Source organism: Mobula birostris, chromosome 12, assembly GCF_030028105.1.
Source record: "Mobula birostris isolate sMobBir1 chromosome 12, sMobBir1.hap1, whole genome shotgun sequence".
Classification (NCBI taxonomy): Eukaryota; Metazoa; Chordata; class Chondrichthyes; order Myliobatiformes; family Myliobatidae; genus Mobula; species Mobula birostris.
The window spans coordinates 55,307,100-55,328,969 of NC_092381.1; the positions used below are offsets into that span (position 1 = coordinate 55,307,100).

General features: G+C 39.4%; 1 protein-coding gene across 1 annotated transcript in view; it reads left to right on the forward strand.

Moving 5' to 3' along the window:
• Positions 1-21,870, forward strand: part of dab1a (DAB adaptor protein 1a) — a 383,120-nt gene that overhangs the window by 320,882 nt on the left and 40,368 nt on the right. The window contains exons 13-17 of the mRNA XM_072274548.1: positions 5,216-5,451; positions 7,564-7,635; positions 8,730-8,763; positions 14,678-14,690; positions 21,123-21,248. Coding sequence (XP_072130649.1) covers positions 5,216-5,451; positions 7,564-7,635; positions 8,730-8,763; positions 14,678-14,690; positions 21,123-21,248 — 481 coding nt within the window. The remainder of the gene's footprint in view (positions 1-5,215; positions 5,452-7,563; positions 7,636-8,729; positions 8,764-14,677; positions 14,691-21,122; positions 21,249-21,870) is intronic.

Sequence of the window (21,870 nt, forward strand, 5' to 3'; positions counted from 1 at the left end):
TGCTGCAAGCTGTGGGGAAAAGCATAATTGTCAGTGTTGGAACCTTGATGGAGCTTGTAGAAATTACAAAGGATGTTGGTGCTGATCCCCGATCTCACACACATAGATTTTCATTAAGGTCATTAAACTGAACATTGAATGCTGACTATTCAGTCAAAGGCAAAACCTCTGAAAAACCATCTCCCTTTAGTTTTCTATCATGCTTTGAAATGCTTTTAATCGATATGACACCTGGGAATCTAAATCAGCTTTCTTGAACAATACACATTGAGGGAGAAATCAGCAGAAAGTTCATTCTAAAAGGCAGCACAAACTAATTCTAGATTTAATGGCAAATGTGGCTATACAAGGTCAAACTTGTATACATATTAGCTACTGATGATGATTCCAGATAGTTGCAGTTGTACATTACTATTGTTCAGCTTGCCATTGTTGCCCCTTTAAATAACTCAGCAGCTTTTAATGGTAATTGTATCAATGTGTGAAGGATCATTATAATGAGAGCACACATTAACAGGATACAAAATGGGTTGGATCGTTCTACATTTCTGAGCATGTGCTTTAAGATGCATTAACACGTCCGGTGTTGGAGTATCAGAACACAATTTTTTAAATGGCACCTTGTTTCTCTCTGTTACAATGTAACCAAGTAAAATATCTCTTTATAAAGAATCTTTCATGCTAAATTTATTGGTGGAATGTTTTGATATTGTTCGAGTGGTCAGAAGGAGTCATCTGCATGGAACTACCTTAAAGGGAACGCTAGATGAACAAAGTTCCCAATGCTGGCCTCATTTCTGCTGAGATAGGCCTCCCTTTAGTCACATGCAAGTAGGCATGAAGACGCTGAAAATCTGTGTCAGTGCAAGTGGCCCACCTGACTTCACAAAACACACATACATGTTTGAAAAACGCAGACGGGGTTCTGCATACTCTTCAGCTCCACTTTAGATGATCTGGCTCCTCTGACTCCTGAAGCAGGATTTCAAACCGCATCATCGACAATTCCTTTCCCTCCACAGATGCTGCTCACCCACTGAGTTTCTCCAGTTCAGCATCTGCAAGCTCATGTGCCTTGTCTGTACATCTATCTGACAGATTAATGGAGAATCTGGAACCAAAATCAGGAAATTCAACAACACACCAATTGTTCAAGTTGCACAACTTCTTTTATAGCTATGTGAAAAGAAAAAGATTGGTTAAGACAAATGTAGACCCCTTACAGTCAGAAACAGGTGAATTGATCATGGGGAACAAGGACATGGCAGACCAATTGAATAATTACTTTGGTTCTGTCTTCACTAATGAGGACATAAATAATCTTCCGGAAATAGTAGGGGACTGAGGGTCTAGTGAGATGGAGGAATTGAGGGAAATAGATGTTAGTAGGGAAGTGGTGTTAGGTAAATTGAGGGGATTAAAGGCAGATAAATCCCCAGGGCCAGATGGTCTGCATCCCAGAGTGCTTAAGGAAGTAGCCCAAGAAATAGTGGATGCATTAGTTATAATTTTTCAAAACTATTTAGATTCTAGATTAGTTTCTGAGGATTGGAGGGTGGCTAATATAACCCCACTTTTTAAAAAAGGAGGGAGAGAGAAACCGGGGAATTATAGATCGGTTAGCCTAACATCGGTGGTGGGGAAAATGCTAGAGTCAGTTATCAAAGATGTGATAACAGCGCATTTGGAAAACAGTGAAATCATTGGACAAAGTCAGCATGGATTTGTGAAAGGAAAATCATGTCTGACGAATCTCATAGAATTCTTTGAGGATATAACTAGTAGAGTGGATAGGGGAGAACCAGTGGATGTGGTATATTTGGATTTTCAAAAGACTTTTGACAAGGTCCCACACAGGAGATTAGTGTGCAAACTTAAAGCACACAGTATTGGGGGTATGGTATTGATGTGGATAGAGAATTGGTTGGCAGACAGGAAAGAAAGAGTGGGAATTAATGGGACCTTTTCAGAATGGCAGGCAGTGAGTAGTGGGGTACCGCAAGGCTCAGTGCTGGGACCCCAGTTGTTTACAATATATATTAATGACTTAGACGAGGGAGTTAAATGCAGCATCTCCAAGTTTGCGGATGACACGAAGCTGGGTGGCAGTGTTAGCTGTGAGGAGGACGCTAAGAGGATGCAGGGTGACTTGGATAGGTTAGGTGAGTGGGCAAATCCATGGCAGATGCAATTTAATGTGGATAAATGTGAGGTTATCCACTTTGGTGACAAAAACAGGAAAACAGCTTATTATCTGAATGGCAGCCGATTAGGAAAAGGGGAGGTGCAACGAGACCTGGGTGTCATTGTACACCAGTCATTGAAAGTGGGCATGCAGGTACAGCAGGCGGTGAAAAAGGCGAATGGTATGCTGGCATTCATAGCAAGAGGATTCGCGTACAGGAGCAGGGGGGTACTACTGCAGTTGTACAAAGCCTTGGTGAGACCACACCTGGAGTATTGTGTGCAGTTTTGGTCCCCTAATCTGAGGAAAGACATTCTTGCCATAGAGAGAGTACAAAGAAAGTTCACCAGATTGAGTCCTGGGATGGCAGGACTTTCATATGATGAAAGACTGGATCGACTAGGCTTATACTTGCTGGAATTTAGAAGATTGAGGGGGGATCTTATTGAAACGTATAAAATTCTAAAGGGATTGGACAGGCTAGATGCAGGAATATTTTTCCTGATGTTGGGGAAGTCCAGAACGAGGGGTCACAGTTTGAGGATAAAGGGGAAGCCTTTTTAGGATGGAGGTTAGGAAAAACTTCTTCAGACAGAGAGTGGTAAGCCTGTGGAATTCTCTGCTGCAGGAAACAGTTGAGGCCAGTTCATCGGCTATATTTAAGAGGGAGCTAAATATGGCTCTTGTGGCTAAGGGGATCAGGGGTATGGAGAGAAGGCAGGTACAGGGTTCTGAGTCGGATGATCAGCCATGATCATACTGAATGGCGGTGCAGGCTCGAAGGGCTGAATGGCCTACTCCTGCACCTATTTGTTTCTATGTTTCTATCCCCAATGAGCAGCAACATGTCACTTATTTGGGTAGCACAAAGAAAAGTAGTGCTACTGGATCAGATTTCCATGGCACAATCTGCTTGAAAAGATCTTGTTTGTTAGATCTGTTAATGTCTGAAGAATATATGTTTTGTAAGTCATGGGTCCACAGGAAAGGCCAGATTATATGAAGTAGAACATCAGCAATGTCAAGATTAAGAAATGGTGGCTGATGAACTGCTTGCTGGACTTTTTCAAGTGAACAGGTTGTAGAGGAAAGAAGGTTAACTTAAAACTACAAAATTTTGAAAGATGGATTGAATGATTAATTGATATTTGGTTTATTATTGTCTCTTGTATGCACTGAAGAAGTTTGCTTTGCATGCCATCCACACAGATTATTTCAAAACATAAGAACATTGAGGTAGTACAAAGGGAAAAGTGTTAACGAATTTAGAATGTAGTGTTACTGTTATAGAGAAAGTGCAAAACAGGTAGACAGTAAGATGCAGGGACCACAACAAGGTAGATTGTGAGATTAAGATTTTTGCTTTATCATGCAAGATGCCTGTTCAATTGTCTTATTACAGCAGGTCTGAGGCTGTCCTGGAGCCTGGTGAAGTATGTTTTCAATATTTCGTACCTCCTGCCTGATGGAAGGGAAGAGAAGAATAAAGAATAAAATACAACATCCAGTAAATAGCCTTCCAGAATATCATAGATTTCCAAGTCTACTGTCTTTTCTGCTAATGCTAATCCAATGAATCCCTTCAATATGAATGTATGAATTCAGAGTAGGACTGGGCTTTGTGGGCCTTTGAGCCTTTTCCTCCATTCAATATGGTTATTCTGACTGTAACCTCAATTTCACATTCCCGTTTACAGTACCTTTCACCAAATATTGTCATGACAAATCAGGAAAGATGGGTTTTGATGTGAATTCAGGACCAGAATGACCTACAGTACTGTGCAAAAGTCTAGGCACATATATATAGCTATGGTGCCTAAGACTTTTGCACAATACTGTATTTGTCAACATGGAGCAGAGAGTGAGTTTGTAATTCTGGTAGGTTGTTGGGAATAGCGAGAGTGGAGCACTGTGGGAGAGGTGTGGGACAGGTGGCAGGGAAGGAGTGCTAGGGGCAGGGGCTGGCCTTGGTGCAGACACACCCAGCTGTGAGACACCAGGCAAGCTCACAAACAATTGGTTTATTGATCATTGCAGAATATCTCTCTATGGCTTCCCACCCCCTCCCTTCTCCCTTCCCCTTTTTTAACCATGATTCCTGTCTTCTGGCCCCCTTCCCACTCCCAGTCTACAATAGAGACCCATATCAGAATCAGGTTTATCGTCACTCACATATGTCATAAAATTGTTTTATTTGCATAGCGCTACAGTGTAATAAAATTAATACAGTACGTTGCAAGCCTAGTTTGATTGCAAGCTAGAAAAGAGGAAACATATCCTATGTTTTCTCCCTCCATTTCTGGCTCAACAAGAGCTTACGGAGTTCAAGATGGAGTGAGGGAACAGACTTGTGGAGCGTGATTGTTTGAAACAGCAATTTATCTATTGCTGTCATTTCAGAATGTGTGTAGAACAGTGTACAATTATCCAATAGTAATGGACGAATTGTTGTTCCATACACTTGTGGATGGTTAGGAACAGCAATTTATCCATTATCAGAGGGGGGATCGTTGACTCAGACCATGAGAGGCCTGCATCGGACATTTTCATGCCTTACAAGGCACAGATTGGAAGTCTGTGTGGGGCACCACTCCTCGCACAGACACTAGAGCAATGTGTGATTAAGTGCCTTGCTCAAGGACACAAACACATTGCCACAGCTGAGGCTCGAACTAGCGACCTTCAAATCACTCACGAACGCCTTAACCACTTGGCCATGTGCCCACACAACTTATCAGAACTTACCCTTCATTGCTTGTTCATAGAGGAAAGGAATGTGGAATTATATTTTATTTATCTTTCGTTATTATCATTAACAGAGCATTGAGTTTTGTGACTTTTTGTAATTTTAAGTGAATTTATTTTAACAAAATCAATTTTGTTCACTGGTAATTTATCTTTCTGTCCTCTTGGGTGTAAAGTTAGGGAAATGTTTTCACAATTAGGCTAAGTCATTGAAATTGTCCCGCACAAGAACTATTTATCTTCATTTAATACCTTCTGTATTTTAATTTATCTTTACCCTCCCAGCTCCAACTTCATCTCCACATCAGCACACACCTTCTGACTCGCCACACCGCCACACACCTGGGGCGTCTTCTCAGCGGAGCACACCTGCAGCATCTCCCCATCAGACCTCGCCCACCTCATGCTGCCATCAGAACACCCCATCCAGGTCACCTGCCTTGCACCCCGATGGAACTGCACCTGATGGCCAAGGGGAGGCTGAGTCAGATAACCTGAGCAGCAGCAGAGTGCAAGAGGCTGTGAGTATTAAGCCATCAAGTGAGTGGCTTCATCATTTGGTTGTATTAATGTTATAGTAGTTAGCTCTGCACTAAAGAACGATGTCACGTTTTAGTGGCCCATGTGAACAGTGTTCAGGTTAGGCATCACAAAGTTTGTGTCACACTCTACCTGCAATTAACCTTGGAAGACTTATTCCCCTTTGTAGGTTTGGCATTTTCATTACTAACACCTGCATCCTTGTGTTCTCCCTGTAGGTGATTCTTATTCCATGGCAAATTATGAGTAATTTTGTATCACTATGAGCGTTTCCTTGACTCTTTTAAAATTATTCTTCTCACCAAACAGAGAATGGACTGATTGTCATTCAGAGCTGAATTTGAATGGAAGTCTGACAAATGAAGGTGTAATTTGATAACTGATAGAATTGCTTAAAAACCATAAAGGCATATTTTGTCACCACAGTTTATGGCACAGAAGGTGGTTCTCTCATTTTCCCGAATTCCTAGAATTCCTATCCTAGAGTATAAATTGAGGTGTTAGGAAAATGTGGGAAAGTGAGATTAAAAACCAGCGAAAATCATGAAAATCAATGAAAAATACTCAAGTAGGAGGAGTTTAAACAATGTAACAGTAATGTGGGGGCATTTTATTACTGGTGCAGAGAGATTTATTCTTTATTATTCCCCTTCCTCCAGCAAATTCTGCACTGGGTTATTATCTAAATGGACACAGACTAAAGTGTGTGAAATTCTGAGGGATCTCAGGGTTCTAGTCCATGAATTACAAAGCAGAAAGTTAACAAGCAAGTCCAACAGGTAGTTAAGATGGCAAGTGCAACACACACAAAAAATGTTGAAGGAACTCAACAGGTCAGGCAGCATCCATGAAAATGAGCAAACCGTAGATGTTTTGGGCTGAGATATCTAGGCCGTTACTGCAAAGGTTGTGGAATGTGAGAATTAAAGAGGTGTTGTTATAGTTGTACAGAGTGTTGGTGAAGCCATACCTGGGGTACTGTGCAGTGTTTTGGTCCAAAATACGATATGGGAGCTTTGGAAACAGTTCAAAGGAAATTCACCAGTCTAATTCCTGGAAAAAGAGGGTTGGTCTTTCAAGAGAGGTTAGACAGTATATTTCTTCGAGTTTAAGAGAATGTTGAGTATGATACTCAATCATAAGATTCTAAAGGGGCTTAAAAGGTCGATTTTGAGATGCTTTCACTCGTGAGACAGTCATGAACAAGGGAAGATGGATACAAAACAAGGGGCCAGTCATTCACAACTGAAGTACACATAAGTTCCTTCTCCTGGAGAGTAGTGAGCCTCTAGAAATCTCTGTCCCCAAGTCCTGCTCACTGGATATGCTTAAGGTGGAGATACCTACAGATAAATATTTGAAAGACTGAGGTGTTGTGAGCAATGGGCAATCAGCTCTGAAGAATAGTTGAGGCCATCATAAACAAACCATGATCATGTTGAGGGATGGGCAGACTGGAGAGGATTCTTTATTCCATTTTTTGTGTTTTTAAGTGTATTAAAAATTGGGATATTGGAATAATACAACGGATTATTTAATATAAGAAAACATATCATGTCAGTAATCCAACTGTAGTGGATACTGTTACAGGACGTGTGCTGAATTTAACAAGTAATTAGTCTCATGATCTCACAGCAGAATACTTAAAAGATGCATTACACTATATTTTTCTTTGAAAAGAAGTAACAGCAGATGGATACAGTTCAAGGAAATACTTCCAATATTGTAATGATTCCCATAGCTTTAAGAGATTACAAAACTACATACAGCTAATGGATGATTTTGGGACTGTAAACACCCCCATATTATAGGCAACCAGCGGTCACAAGTCACGACAAATAGCACTGAAATAAACGTTTTGAAGAGACTTCCATTAGAGGGCAAACACATGAAGTACTCTATGGGTTAGATTAGTGGTACAAGTGAAATATAGAAGGATATATGATGAGATAAAAGGACAAAAGATGGATATGAGGAAATTGGCATATTGTCATTTGAAATCAATAATTATGCCAACTGTTGGCATTACTGTATTTTTTTCCAGTGTTGTTATGATATTTCTGCTACTGAGATTTCCTTTTCCTCTTCCATAGCTTGTTAGTTCAGAAGCACCTTCAAGTGCTGATGCAGTCGCTGACTCGCTTGGTGATTCTTTCACCCCACAGGTCGGTAGCTAGATAGAAGAGGTTGGGGTAGGTATCTCTTTTCTCTTTCCTAGGTGTGCACGCATCTCACTGCTGCTGATCACTGCGACCCATGGATTGTGGTTTGTTTTGGTTGTATTCTCATCTTTTGTGTGCATATTTTCTTTGAACATGGCTTGTTTTCATCAGTCTTCATAACTGCATGAGCCTGCACCAGTGGAATGTATGTACTGTAACAGGATTCATACCGTGTTCATTTTAGACATTATGTTCTGTAGACCTGCTAAGGATATACTCATTGATGTCTGTTAAGCTCCAAACTGCATTATTACTGAATGCTTTTTTAAAATAAAGTAGATAAAGAATCAGCATTCCCAAACTAAAATTTGAAAGTTCAAATCAATGGTTTGCAAAGTTTTGCAGCTAATGAAGTCAGTCAGGACTGAATGAATGAAATGCAACTTAGGTTGGTGACAAGTCAGGAAAATGAAGTTGTTGAGCAGAAATACAACTCATTAGGTCAAACATTGGCAGTGAGACTTCAACTGGGATAATAGATTAGGCTTATTCTCTGAGCAAAAAGGGATGGTGAGAAAGCACATTGTGCCAAATGTGGCAGAGACTGAACCTGAGCTACTTAGGACAGACAGATAGAACATCTAAACAAAATAAGAGACAGTTTGATAAGAATGTAAAAGCACATTAATGCCAGTAGGAGCATTGAAATAGGAAGCCATCGGCTTGCATATTGATGATGTCACTCACTGGCATTAGGATCATGGATAATAAACTGTTAAAAGCACAATTTCAAAGTACTTTTGAACAAATATTACTATGAGGTAGATTGACTTCATTAATCAGGGCACATAGATTTTATAGCACTTGGCTAACTTTCATTAAATTCATTTCAATGGAATCAAAAACAGGCAAGAACAGGCCAACATAATTCAGAATACTGCCCAGGCCAAGCAGATGAATTTTATCCTTATCCCTCCAGATACTTATATATGTTTAGTGGCATTTATTGGTGTATGAGGGTGAAAGAGATTAATGTGCATGTGCAGTGTGATGGAAAAAGAAGTTTCTGAATTTAACATGTGTCTGTCTGCCCACAGGCAGTAGAGCCTCTCTATGCCCAGATAAAGAAGAGCAAGAAATAATCAGCTGAAGCCATGAGTGTGCTACAGGAAAACAGTGAACTGTTCAACATTGGACCAGAGAGCAAAATAAAATCTATCGGCCTCACCTGAACCTCCCTCAAAGCCGTTCTGTTTTGGCAGAAAAACAAAACAATGAAGGAATAGTGGTTTGCCTTATCGTTTGTGCAAACAATTGTGACAGATGCTGATTTAAAGAATTAACTGCTGACTGTGCCAAGGTCAAAAGGGATGAGCTCTCTATCCAAAGGGCCCATTAACAGTTTGCTGCAGATTTGGAACTTTTTAATAAGAAATCATGTTCTGCTAGAAATAATTGCTTGAGAAAGAAACAGAGAGCGTATTTGAATCTTATAGCAATTTGGATTTGTCATCCAAGGTCCAAGTGCTCACTGCTGAATCACTATGCAGATATCAACCTCTCTTCTATGTTCTTTAATGAAAAGTATATTCATCATTCACCCACAAAACCAGAAAAAAAAGATTCTTTTTTTCAAGAAGCTGCAAAGTCAACATAATTTATAGCAGGACATTAATAGCATGAATTTGTAACCGAGTACAAATTCTGACATTTTCAAAACAGACAGAACTCTTATCACTTTTGTACAATATGAAAAGAAAAAAAATCAAAACACAAATTTTATTTTATAAAAAAAAACAGAAGTTCTTTCTCACTGTTCAATTGAACACTTTGAATGTGTTTTGGTAAAGTGGCTTTAAGGAGTTTGATCATTGATTTGCCATTAATTTCTTTTTGTAAATATTGGTATTCAAACCATTCTTTTCATATAGATTGATTTTTCTGCATTTGCAGAATTTAAAACTTTGAACCTGAGATTGAAATTAAAGGGATATGACTATGTTTCTGCATATTTTAACTTACCTCAGCTAACACTTTATATGAATTTACACATTATTTTTAACTTAATCAAACAATACATTATACAATGGATTTTTAAGCCAGCTCACATTGATTTCTGTAATTCACCATGTAATATGTGGCAAATATACATATGTAAAAACAACACTCATTATCATGGAATTCATTATATTTAACAATTGCCATTTGTTTCTGTTGAAACCTTTCATATTCAAATTTTTATGCAATCATTTTCCATTATCTACTGAAATAATGGAAAACCACCACCAGTACATTCCACTCTTATTGCCTTGTCCAGGTAGCTGAAATTAACTTGTACGTCCAGAGAGTAAAAAGAACTTTCCATGGGGAAACTATCAGTTGCTAAATCATGTGAATTTCCATTCAACCTAACTTTCTGTTGAGGCCATTAAGCTCTTTGATGGCAGAAGGAGCAATAGTCAGACTGAACCAATCCACCAGAGGTATTGGTTATGAATCATCAACATATATCCCAGTTCCGTACTTTGTCCATTCTTTCCAGGGATTTAGTTATATTATTGGCAAGTTAGTTCCTGTTTGCTGTGCAACATATACACAAAAATCCAATGCTTCCATAGGAAGTGTTTTGATAAGAGGAACATCTGATGCATCTGCTATGTCATCACGTTGTGCCCATCAAGCTGAATGTATAATTTTTGGTGTTTTGGAACTAGTTTCCTTTTTTCAGTTCTTAAGATCTTTCAAAGTATGAAAAGTCATCCTTTTATTGTGGATTACAGATCTGACGATCACATCTCTCAATCCCTTCTTCCTCTTGAAATGTATCGTTTGTGTCTTTTGGCTACATTTGTAAAGTACTGTGCAAAAGACTTAGGCACATATATACAGCTAGGGTGCCTAAGACCTTTGCCAGGTACCAAATAATACTTAATACTACTGAGCTAATACAAAGCTAAGTATTCTGGCTTCTCTTTCCCGATCACTTTTTTACTTTAACCAACATATGGTACTGTCCAAAAATCTTAGGCACCCTAGCTATATATATGTGCCTAAGTCTTTTGCACCATACTGTACTTTACACATGTAGTCTTCTCTGATAATTTAATCCACAATTTATTTCTATTTTGTGCTAACTACATTCACCCAACATCTTAATTATTAACCTCTGACATCTGGTATTTGGACCTTTCACCAGAATGAGCAATTTTCTGGAGATATATAGTGGAGGTGTTGATTAAGCTGCATGAAGGACTGAGAATAACACTCACAAACACCACAAAATAATAGAATCTCAATAAATCAGACCTTGTTTGGAGGGTTATTCGTCTTCCACTACGGTTGTTTTTATAATAAAATTGAAAACTGGGATGGAAAAAAATTAATGATTGAAAATAATTGGGCTTGTAGTGAGTTAATGAGAAAATCTCATTGTAATTGTTTTAAATATCCAAACAATATTCAGTCTTTTAATTAGAAACAACATTGCAGGGCAATTACTATGTGCCTTTAATTTGAAGGTCATCTGCGTCATAACAATGTTGGCGTAATTAGGATACAAACAGGAACCTAGGGATTATTCTGTAGCTACAGAAATTGGAACAGTTAATAGGAGAAGAGTCTAACAGTGCAGTTATCAGAGGCACCTAATTAAAACGCTGAACTGCTTGCATTCTATGAAGCAATATACAATAACAACCGTTTGGAAAGCTCTTTTATTTTAGCAGGACACCCTAAGACACAAAAAGAACCAATTACTAGTGTCAGGTTTTCATCTCTAAAGAAAGTAAGTGAACAAACTTTTTTTATATATTTGGTTAATTACTGATACTTGGTTTTAAAATCAAATTTAAGTAAGTAATAAAATTTAAATTCAACTGAACATAAATCTTTAAGCTATTACGACATAGAATACAGAACATAAACTCTACAGCACAGGAGCAGGCTCTTTGGCCTACAACGTTATGCCAAACCAAATAAATTAGTGATCAAATGGCCAACTAAACTAATCCCTTTTGCTTACACATGTCCATATCCTTCCATTTTCTTAACATTCATGCAGCTATCTAAACTTTTCTAAAAGTCCCTAATGTATTTGCCTCTACCACCACCTCAGGCATCACATTCCAGGCATCCACCACTCTTTGTGAAAGAAAACACCCCTGACACCTTCTTTAAAATTATCCCACCTCATCTTAAATGCATGCCCTCTGGTACTAGACATTTCAACCCTAGGAAAAGATAACTATCTGTCTACTCTATCAATGCCTCTCATAATCTTATAAACCTCTGTCAGATCTCTCCTCAACCTCTCCGGCTCCAGAGGAAACAACTCAAGTTTGTCCAGCCTCTCACTATACCACGTGCCTTCCAATCCAGGCAGCATCCTGGTAAACCTTTTCTGAAACTTCTCCAAACCCTCAATATCCTTCCTATAATGGGGTGACCAGAACTGCACGCAACACTCCACATGTGGCCTAGTTAGGGTCTTATAAAGCTGATCATAACTTTCTGACTTTTGAACTCAGTGCCTCAACTAATAGAGGCACGCATGCCATATGCCTTCTCAACCACCATGTCAACCCGTGTAGCCACCTTCAGGGAACCATGAACTTGGATCTGAAGATCCTTCTGCTCTCACCCACACTGTTAATGGTTTTGCCCTTAACAGTGTACTGTCTCTTCAAATTTGACTTACCTAGGCGCAACACTTTATATTTGGCTGAGCTAAATTTCATCTGCTATTTCTCTGCCTACATCTGCAACTAACTTATACCCCGCTGTACCCCTTGGCAATCTACTACTCTATCCGTAACCACTAATCTTTGTATCATCTGCAAATTTACTAATCCAGCTATCTACATTTCCATCTAGGTCATTTATATACATCACAAACAGCAGAGATTGCAGTACAGATCCCTGCGGAACTGCACTAATCACATAATGGCAGCTAGAATACTGTATGTCCCTTTAACCACTACCCTCTGTCTTCTATGGGCAGACCAGCTCTGAATCTACATGGCCAATTCACCATGGATCCCATGCACCTTAATCTTCTGGATGAACTTCCCATGAGGGACCTTGGCAAATGCCTTACTAAAATCCATGTAGACAACATCCACTGCTCTCCTGTCATCAATCACCCTCACCACCTCGACAAAATATTCAATCAAGTTAATAAGACACTACTTGTTCCACATAAGCCATGTTGTTTCTTCCTAATTAGGCCATGGTTGTCCAAATGCTCATAAATCCTATCCTTAAGAATTCCTTCCAGTAACTTCCCTATCACTGATATGAGATTCACCAGTCTATAGTTTCCAGGATTATCCCTGGTTCACTTCTTGAATAATGAAACAAAATTATATATTCGCCAGACTTCTGGGGTCTCAGCTATGGCTAGAGAGGACACAAAGGTATTGGACAAGGCCACAGCAATCTCTTCACTTGCCTATCTCAATAACCTGAGGTTTGTCCCATCAGGCCCCGAGGACATTAATTTTCAAATATTTTCAAAGTTTTTGAATTTTGAAGTCCCCAGGACATATTCACCAGAACCCAAATACTACCTCCTCACTTACTTCGAAGTGCCCCAGCATATTAATATTGTCGGTACTGATTTCCCTATCCTCCACATCTTTTTCCCCAGTAAGTATTGATGTAAGGTACCCATTAGGGGCCTCACCCATGTCCTTTGTATTCAAGCAAATGTTCCCTTTTATCCTTGAATGATACCACCCTCTCCCTAGTTATCCTCTTGCTCTTGATGTATGTATAGAATGCATTGGGGTTCTCTTTAATCCTACTTGCCAAGGACTTTTCATGGCCCCTCCTTAGCTTTCCCAATACTCTTCTTGAGTTCTTTTCTGGCTTTTTTATAATTCTCAAAGGCTTTGTTTGATTCTAGCTTCTTAAGCTTTACATACTTTTCCTTTTCCTTCTTGATTAAATTCATCACCTCCCTCGACATTCAAGGCCCTCTTACCTTGCCATCCTTGTCTTTCCCTCTGACTGGAACATACCTGTCCTGGTCTATGTGCAGTTGGTCTTTAAACACCCTCCACATGGCAGATATGGACCTGACCAATATCAGCTGTTCCCAATTAACTCTCCCTAGTTCCTCCCTAATGCTCTCACGATTTGCTCTGCTCCAATTTAATACTTCCTCACAAGGTCCATATTTATCCTGATGTATCGCTAGTTTAAAACTTAAGGAGTTGTGGTCACTGTTCCCTAACTGCTCACCCACTGATAGGTCAGTCACCTGGCCAGGCTCATTACCCAGCACCAGATCCAGTACATCTTTCTTGTTGGACCTTCTACATTTTGATTTAAGAGGCTCTCTTAGATGCACCTAACAAATTCTGCCCCATGTAAATTTCTTGAACTAAGAAGGTCCCTGCTTACATTTTTACACCTTTTCTTAATCTGCCTGCATACCTGTTCCTGAATATCATATTGGCTATTGGAGGGTCCATAGCACAATCCCATCAGAGTGATTGTGCCCTTCCTATTTTTGAGTTCTACCCATATAGACTCAGTGGACGAGCCCTCCATTATGTCCACTCTCAGTGCAGCTGTAATATTGTCCCTGAAGAAGTACAAATCCACTTTTATCTATCTTCCAAAATATCAAAACCCTGAGACATTAAGCACCCATTCCTCTCCCTCTATCAACCAGATGTCTGTAATGGTGACAACATCATAGTTCTAAGTACTGATCCATGCACTAAGTTCACCACCTTTATCCATAATACTCCTGGCATTAAAATACACACACGATCCACCCCATCATATCTACAGCATTACTTTTTTTCTGCCTTTTTTTATTGTACTTCCTCTCCATCCCTCCACTTTCTGACCTGGTGCTCTGATTCCCATCTGTTTGTCCAAACTTCTTTGTAATTAGTTCAGTAACATGGCTACAGGGCTAACCATATCTATAATATGGAGGAGATCTAGCTAACAGGATGTAACGAACGGTATGTAATTGGGATCAGTGGTGGGGCTTCACCATTTTATTACTACTTGTATAAATGACCTTTAGGAAACCTCAAAAGGTATGGTTGCTAAATATATTGATGGACTTCAGGCTTAAAATGTATATATGTTTATAAATGAGTGGGAAGCATAATGTAGAAAAATGTAAAATGGTCCATTTAACAGGAAAAAAACATATTATCTTAATGTGAGTGATTGCAGAGCTCTGATACGCAGATGGATCTATTTATACATAATTCTCAAAAGACTAGAATGCATGTATGGCAAGTAATTAGGAAAACTAACAGAATCAAATATTTATTGCCAAGGGAACTGAACACAAAGTAACAGAGTTTGGAGCTTTAAATCACAGTGAAGCAAAACTTAGACAATCATGAGTCTTTGAATTCCCAATGGGGTAGTGGATGTAGAATCACTAAATATTTTTAGGGAGAATGTAGATAAATTCTTAATCAGGAAGGGGATGAAAGGTTGCTCAGTGACAGAGTAAGTGGAAAACTGGGATTCTAGAATGATCAAACAGAAATTTACTGGACAGAGACATAGGCTTGCTAGACAGAATGTGACTTCTGCGCCTAATCAGCATATTTATATGTTTGTATTTCTTTTGGCAGAGGTTTCAAGAAAGCAAGGGGCATAGACACAATATAATTGGTAGAAGAATTAGAGAAGAAAGGAAGAAACACTTTATAAGCCAGAAGATGGTCAATGAATGTAGCTCAAAACCAGAGAGGTAGAGAAAAGTCGTCACATTGAAAATGTTATTAGATTGTGTATGTGAACAGCTGTAGAAGTTAGGATTCGGAGGGGTGACTCATTTTCAATGGATTTAATAGGATGAATGGTTTCCTTCTGAGTCCTGATGATTTCTGAGAATGGTTTCCTGTTGAGCAGCAGCCAATTGGAGATCTGAAGCCTGAGAGGATGTGGCTCCCTCAGGTTCGCCCATTAAGTAGATAAGGCAGTGATTCACGGCAGCCTGGTGTTTCGAACAGCAGACAATCAGCGATTGGGATTGATTGGCAAGAACAAATTAAAAAGGCAGAGGGAAGTGGAGCAGCTATTGAAACAGCCTTCACTGGAATGGAGAGAGGTAGAAAGGGGGTTTTGAGGCTTTAGGTAGATCTTTGAGACTTCAGCAAGAAGAGGTTCGAGTTAGAGATCAACACATGGAATTATGAAATTCTAGGCATTAGTGAGACTTGGTTGCGGAAGGGGCAGGACTGACAGCTCAGTATTCAGGGGTTTAATTGTTTTAGATGCCATAGAGTGGGACGGATTAAAAGATAAGGGGTGGTATTACTGGTCAGGGAAAATGTTGCAGCAGTACACAGTCAGGACAGACTGGAGAACTCATCTAATGAGGCTCTATTGGTGGTTTTGAGAAATAAGAAGGGTATGACCATGTTAATGGGACTATATTACAGACCACCCAAAAGTCCATGGGATTCAGAGAAACAACTTTGTAGAGGCATCAGACTGTGCAAGAAACATAAGGTTGTTACAGTAGGTGATTTTAACTTTCCACATATTGACTGTGACTCCCATACTACAGAAGGACTAGATGGGATAGTGTCGCAATAAAAGGAAGAGATAACAGGCTTAAGGAAACTTGGATTACAAGATATATTGAGGACCTGGTTAAGAAAAGAAAAGAGGAATAGGAAGTATAGGCAGGTAGGAACAACCGAGGTGTTTATTGGAGAGCAATTAAGAAAGAAATCAGGAAGGCTCAAGGTTGCCATAGCAGACAAGGCGAAGGAAAATCCTAAGAGATGCTACAAATATGTTTAAAGCAAAAGGGTGGCAAGGGACAAAATTGGGAGGGAAGTGCAGAAATTGAAAGGGCACCAGCAGAGATATTTAAATCATCTTTCGAGACAGCTGAGGTACTGGAGGACTGAAGGATAGTTAATTTTATTCTTCTTTATAAGAAAGGCTCTAAAAATAAGCCATGAAATTATAAGCCAGTGAGTGTGACAACTGTGGTAAGCTATTGGAAGGTATTCTAAGGGACTGGGTATATAAATATTTGGCATGGACTGATGAGGCATAGTCAGCATAGCTTCATGCATGGTAGGTCATGTCTAACCAGTTTTATAGAGTTTTTCAAGGAAGTTACCAGGGAGGTTAATGAAGGCAAGGCAGTGAATGTTGTCCACATGGACCTTAGCAAGATATTTGTCAAAGTTATGCAATGGTGGTTGGTCAGGAAGGTTCAGTGACTTGGCATTCAAGATGAAGTAGTAAATTGGATTTGACATTGGCTTTGTGGGAGAAGCCAGAGAGTGGTAGTAGATGGTTGCTTCTCTTACTGGAGGCCTGTGACTAGTTGAGTGTTGCAGGGATCATTGCTGGTTCCGTTGTTGTTTGTCATTTATATCAATGATCTGGATGATAATGTGGTTAAGTAGATTAGCAAATTTCCGGAGGGAAGATGTAAATAAGATTGAAAAGGTACAGAGAAAATTTCCAAGGATTTTCTGGGACTGGAGAAATTGAGCTATAAGGAAAGATTGAACGGGTTAGGAATCTATTCCCTGGAGCATAGAAGACTGAGAGTAGGTTTGATCGAGTTGTACAAAATTATGAGGCTTTCTTAACTGAGGTTAGTTGGTACGACAACTAGAGGTCATAGGTCAAAGGTGAAAGATGAAAATTTTATGGGGAACATGAGGGGAAACTTCTTCACTTGGAGAGTCGTGAGAGTGTGGAATGAGCTGCCAGCACAAGTAATGCATACTAGCTTGATTTCAACACTCAAGAGACGTTTGAATAGGTAGGGGCATGGAGGACTGTGGTTCCAGTGCAGGTCGATGGGAGCAGGCAGTTCAGCACAGACGAGATGGGCCAAAGGGCCTGTTTCTGTGCTGTACTTTTCTATGACTCTATAACTTTCCTGATTAGTGTAGAGCAGTATGATAAAATGTGTAAACAAGATAGCACAAATACATTCTACTCATCATTGAATCAAAAGCAATAGCATTTGTTGTGCTTACTTATCAGCCAGGTTAACATGGACTTGGAATTTTAATGTTTCATATTCCAGGAACATTGTAATTTTAAAACTCCCCTTTAGGACAACTGCTTTGCAAATTAAAGAATCCAGGGGACCAGCTAAACTCTGAAGGATGGGACAGCACCAAAATTAAGAAGAATTAGAAGACAACAGAGTCAATTCCATCATTCTAATTGACCGTGCATCTGGTAACTGAGCCTGTCTGCTGGGAAGCCTTAATGGAGTGTGCAGATGATTCTGAGACTGGATTTGTTATCAAATCAGTCAACCTTCCACTGGCAAACTGCAATATTACAGAAAATGTTGAAAATAAGAAACCTCAGAAAGATAGGAGACAATTCAGGTCAATAACCTCTCATTAGGGAATGCTGTTGAAAAGTTGCCGAGCTGAAACATTAGCTCTGTTTTTGTCTTCACAGATGCAGAGTGTTTCCAGCATTTCCTGGTTGTATTTCAGATTTCCACTATTTGCATTATGTTGATTTTGATTTCATGTTGAATTGATGTATAACTTTCAGGGCATTGCTTCATTCCCTTAAATGCTGGGAAGGCTATGCTCTGTTGACTTATAACACAAAAACATCTCTCCAAATTATTGCTCAAATAACATTATCAGATTGGTGATGTTTAGCTCTGCAACACTTTAAGTTCCAAAGTCAATTTGAAAGGAAGCATCGGGAACTGCCCAAATTGATAGCTCCCTCTGTTGGATCCTGCTGTGCATTTGAGTGTGGCCTCATGCACAATATCTCCACACCTCCATCCCACACCAGGATGGATTGAGACCCTTCTGCTTCATCTTTGTACAGAGGCTCAACCGTTTTCCCTCTGGCAACATGCTCATTTGTTTGATTGAACATGTTCTCACATTGAACAGCATCTCCTTTAGCTCCACTTGTTTTCTCTATTTCAAGAGAGCTATGGGAACTCACATGAACCCAGGCTGTGACTCTAGCAATGTAGATTTCTGTACTCATATGGAATTTGGAAATTTCACCACTTTTGTTATCACTTTCTACACTGCTCTCAACTTCGCATAGTCCATTTATGTCTCTTCCCTTCTTTACCTGTCTTCAGTGCAAGATATTTCTCCGTAAATAAGATGACCAGAACTGTATGTAGGGCACCAAATGTGGTCTTTGCCAATGTCCGTACAGTTGTAGCTGGCCAACCCTACTATTATACTCCATTCCCTGTGCAATAAAATTCAATATTCCATTTGAAAATTAAAAATGCTGCAGGTTGTTGGAAATCAAAATAAGAACAGAAATTGCTTTCAGCTGTGATTAAAAAAAAAAGAAAAAGAATTAACATTGGGTCAATGGCTCACAAGATTTCTCCAGTTACAGAAAATTCCCTCTCACATCTACCCTGCTAATCCCTCTCAGAAACACATATATCTCAATAAGATCACCTTTCAATCTTCTAATCTCTAGTGAGAATAGATTCATCTTCCTCGACTGAGCCTTAAGGCTCACTGAAATTGAATGAGATAAATAACTGCAGGCAGAGAAACACTCAATCCTTCAGTAAGAGACTGCACTTATTGTCTTTTTCACCCCAACTGATCTGAATGCCTGTCCAATCAATCCTTCCCTACCTCTTTCTACTTTCCACAGGGACCTTTCTATCCATGACTCCCTGGCTCACTCATTCCTCCACACCCAACTTTCTTCATCTCCTGCACTTTTCCCTGCAACTGTATGAGGCATAACACCTTCTCCTCCTCCCTCACTGCCACCCAAGGACCTGAATAAACCTTCCAACTATGGCAGAGATTCACATGCACCTCTTCCAGCCTTGCTTCAGTGCTCATGATGTGGCCTCTAGTCTGGTGAGACCGAGCACAGACTAGGTGACTGCTGAATGTCTACACTCTGCCCACAATGTCTATCTTGCACACCCAGTTACATGTCATTTCAGTTCCTTTTCCCGTTCCCACACCAGCCTTTCTATCCTCAGTCTTCTGCAATGTTGGAATGAGGACAAACCAGAAGAATTGTGCCTCATGAACCTCCTATAAGCACCTTAAAATAGATTTTTAATGCCAATATGTAGGATTACATTTAGCAGCTGGAACCAAATAGTGAACAACTTACTGAGAGTTAAATGTTAATGACTGCTGTTCACAGATCTCCCTGTGGCCAGATTCTCTGGAAGCAGACCTTGGCAGACAGTCTCCATTCCAGTGTGAACTTACCACACAAGAGAAGGTGGTTTGAAGATAGACCTTTGGCTTTTGAATAATAAAGAAAATAATACTTGTAACTTCATAATGTTTTTCCACAGTCAAAATTGAATTGAACACTTCTGAGGTGTAACATGGGAAAGGTGGCAGTCAATTTGCTCACAAGAGTAATCTGATGACAGCTTTTAGGACGTTTAAATGAGGGAATAACATTGAGCCAGATCCAGCTCACTACAGTACACTGAAAAATCTTGCCCCTTTAGTTTTTCGCCTGTGGCTACATTTATCTTTTGTGGAAATATATGTCAAATTGAGCCCAGGCAAGCAGCTATCCTGTAAAACAGAGCAATCTGCAAGCAGCAACAGGGCCTCAGGCAGTGAATCATTAGGTCCCACTCCAGAATTGCCCTGATTACCTTTGAACAGTTCACTCTCTTTTCAGTTATGGACAGGAATTGAAAATACCAAGTTAAAAAAAATCAGAAATTAACACTTAAGTGCATTTAATTTTTCAGTCCATTTGGGAGGCCCATTCTGGTGTATGGGGCCACATGTTAAACATTAATCATGGCTGACATCGAGTTGAGGGACTGTATATAGAGCCTCAGCACAGCATGATTAAGTCTGGTCCTCAGACTCAATGATAAGTCTAGCAGCAGATGTCTTCAGCTTTGCCATGAGAAGACATGAAGCTCATGGCAGTTATCTGACCCATGCATTGCAGCTAACTGGCCATTCTCCATGGGAGCAATGGTTAGACAGCAATGCTATCTAGAACTTTGATTAGTACATAAGTGATGGCTTTGATACTCTTCTTCAGAAGAATGCTACCAGATATTTTACACTTCCTGCAAGAAGATTTGGGAACTGAATTTAAAGTCTCATACAAAAGGCAGCACTTCTAAAGTGCAGCATTGTCCTTGAACCTACTTTCAAATGTCAATCCAGTGCTGATTCGCCAACATGTACTTGCTCAGAGTAAAGTTGTTTACCAAAACACTAGCATGGCCCCCAATGTCACAGCAAAACCACTGTATAATGATTTTGTTGCATCGTTTAAGCTTCCTGAGCAATGAAGAAGCAATGTGATACATGTTTTAGGAAAATAGAAATAATATCTATAAGAGTCATAGAATTATTAATATTGAAAAAATTGATATAAAGCTACGTCAGTGCCTTTAAATGACCCACAGGAAGGTTTAATCTTTGCTCAAAGCAAAAAAAAATCAATTGATCAAAGAGCAGGTGTAAACATTGCTTCACTGTTAATTTATCATTCTGAAGTCCTTTTTCCTGCTGGTTGACATACGCTATTTGGAATATCATGAAAATCTACAAGAACATGTTTCAGTCAGTGAGCTACGTACTGTTTTATGTTGCATTAGACTTTATGCAGCCCAATGGCTATTGGTAAGTTCTTTGTTTAAAGGTTTTGTTGAAGAAAACAATAGATCATTACTAGTTACAGTACAGGGCAATTGGATTTAACATTCTTAAGCTACAATAAAGGGGGAAAACAGGGAAAATGCATGTGAAGCAATGTTGGGAATGAGCTTTGGTTAATACTAGTACATTTCTGAGTGTTTGCTGGCAATCACTTGCATATAAAGACTAAAGGTTTGGAGAAAGTTCCAGATAGTGAGCTGTGTCTATACAGACTGCAACCCTCCATGTGTCAGAAATATTTACAAATGGGAAAAGAAATGGGAGGTCAAACATTGTAGGTTAAGAATTTAGGGTTTCTTTTGTTGCTGTTTGCATTTCTATTTATTAAGTTATAGAACTGAAACTGGAACATCATATAACCTCAGCTTTTTAATATGCTGCTATTTCTATATTTTTTATGGGTTACGTCATTGGATGCAGCAACCAATCTCAATGAGTGAACTTTCTTATTAGCTGTATTGTAAGGCCTCCCATTTTGCTCTGAGCCAGTAAGGTATATCCATTTCTCTCATCCTGTGCATAATGTTATGTCAACCAGCTTTACAAATATCCTGTGAACATCTCTGCTTTCTTAATGCAATATCCT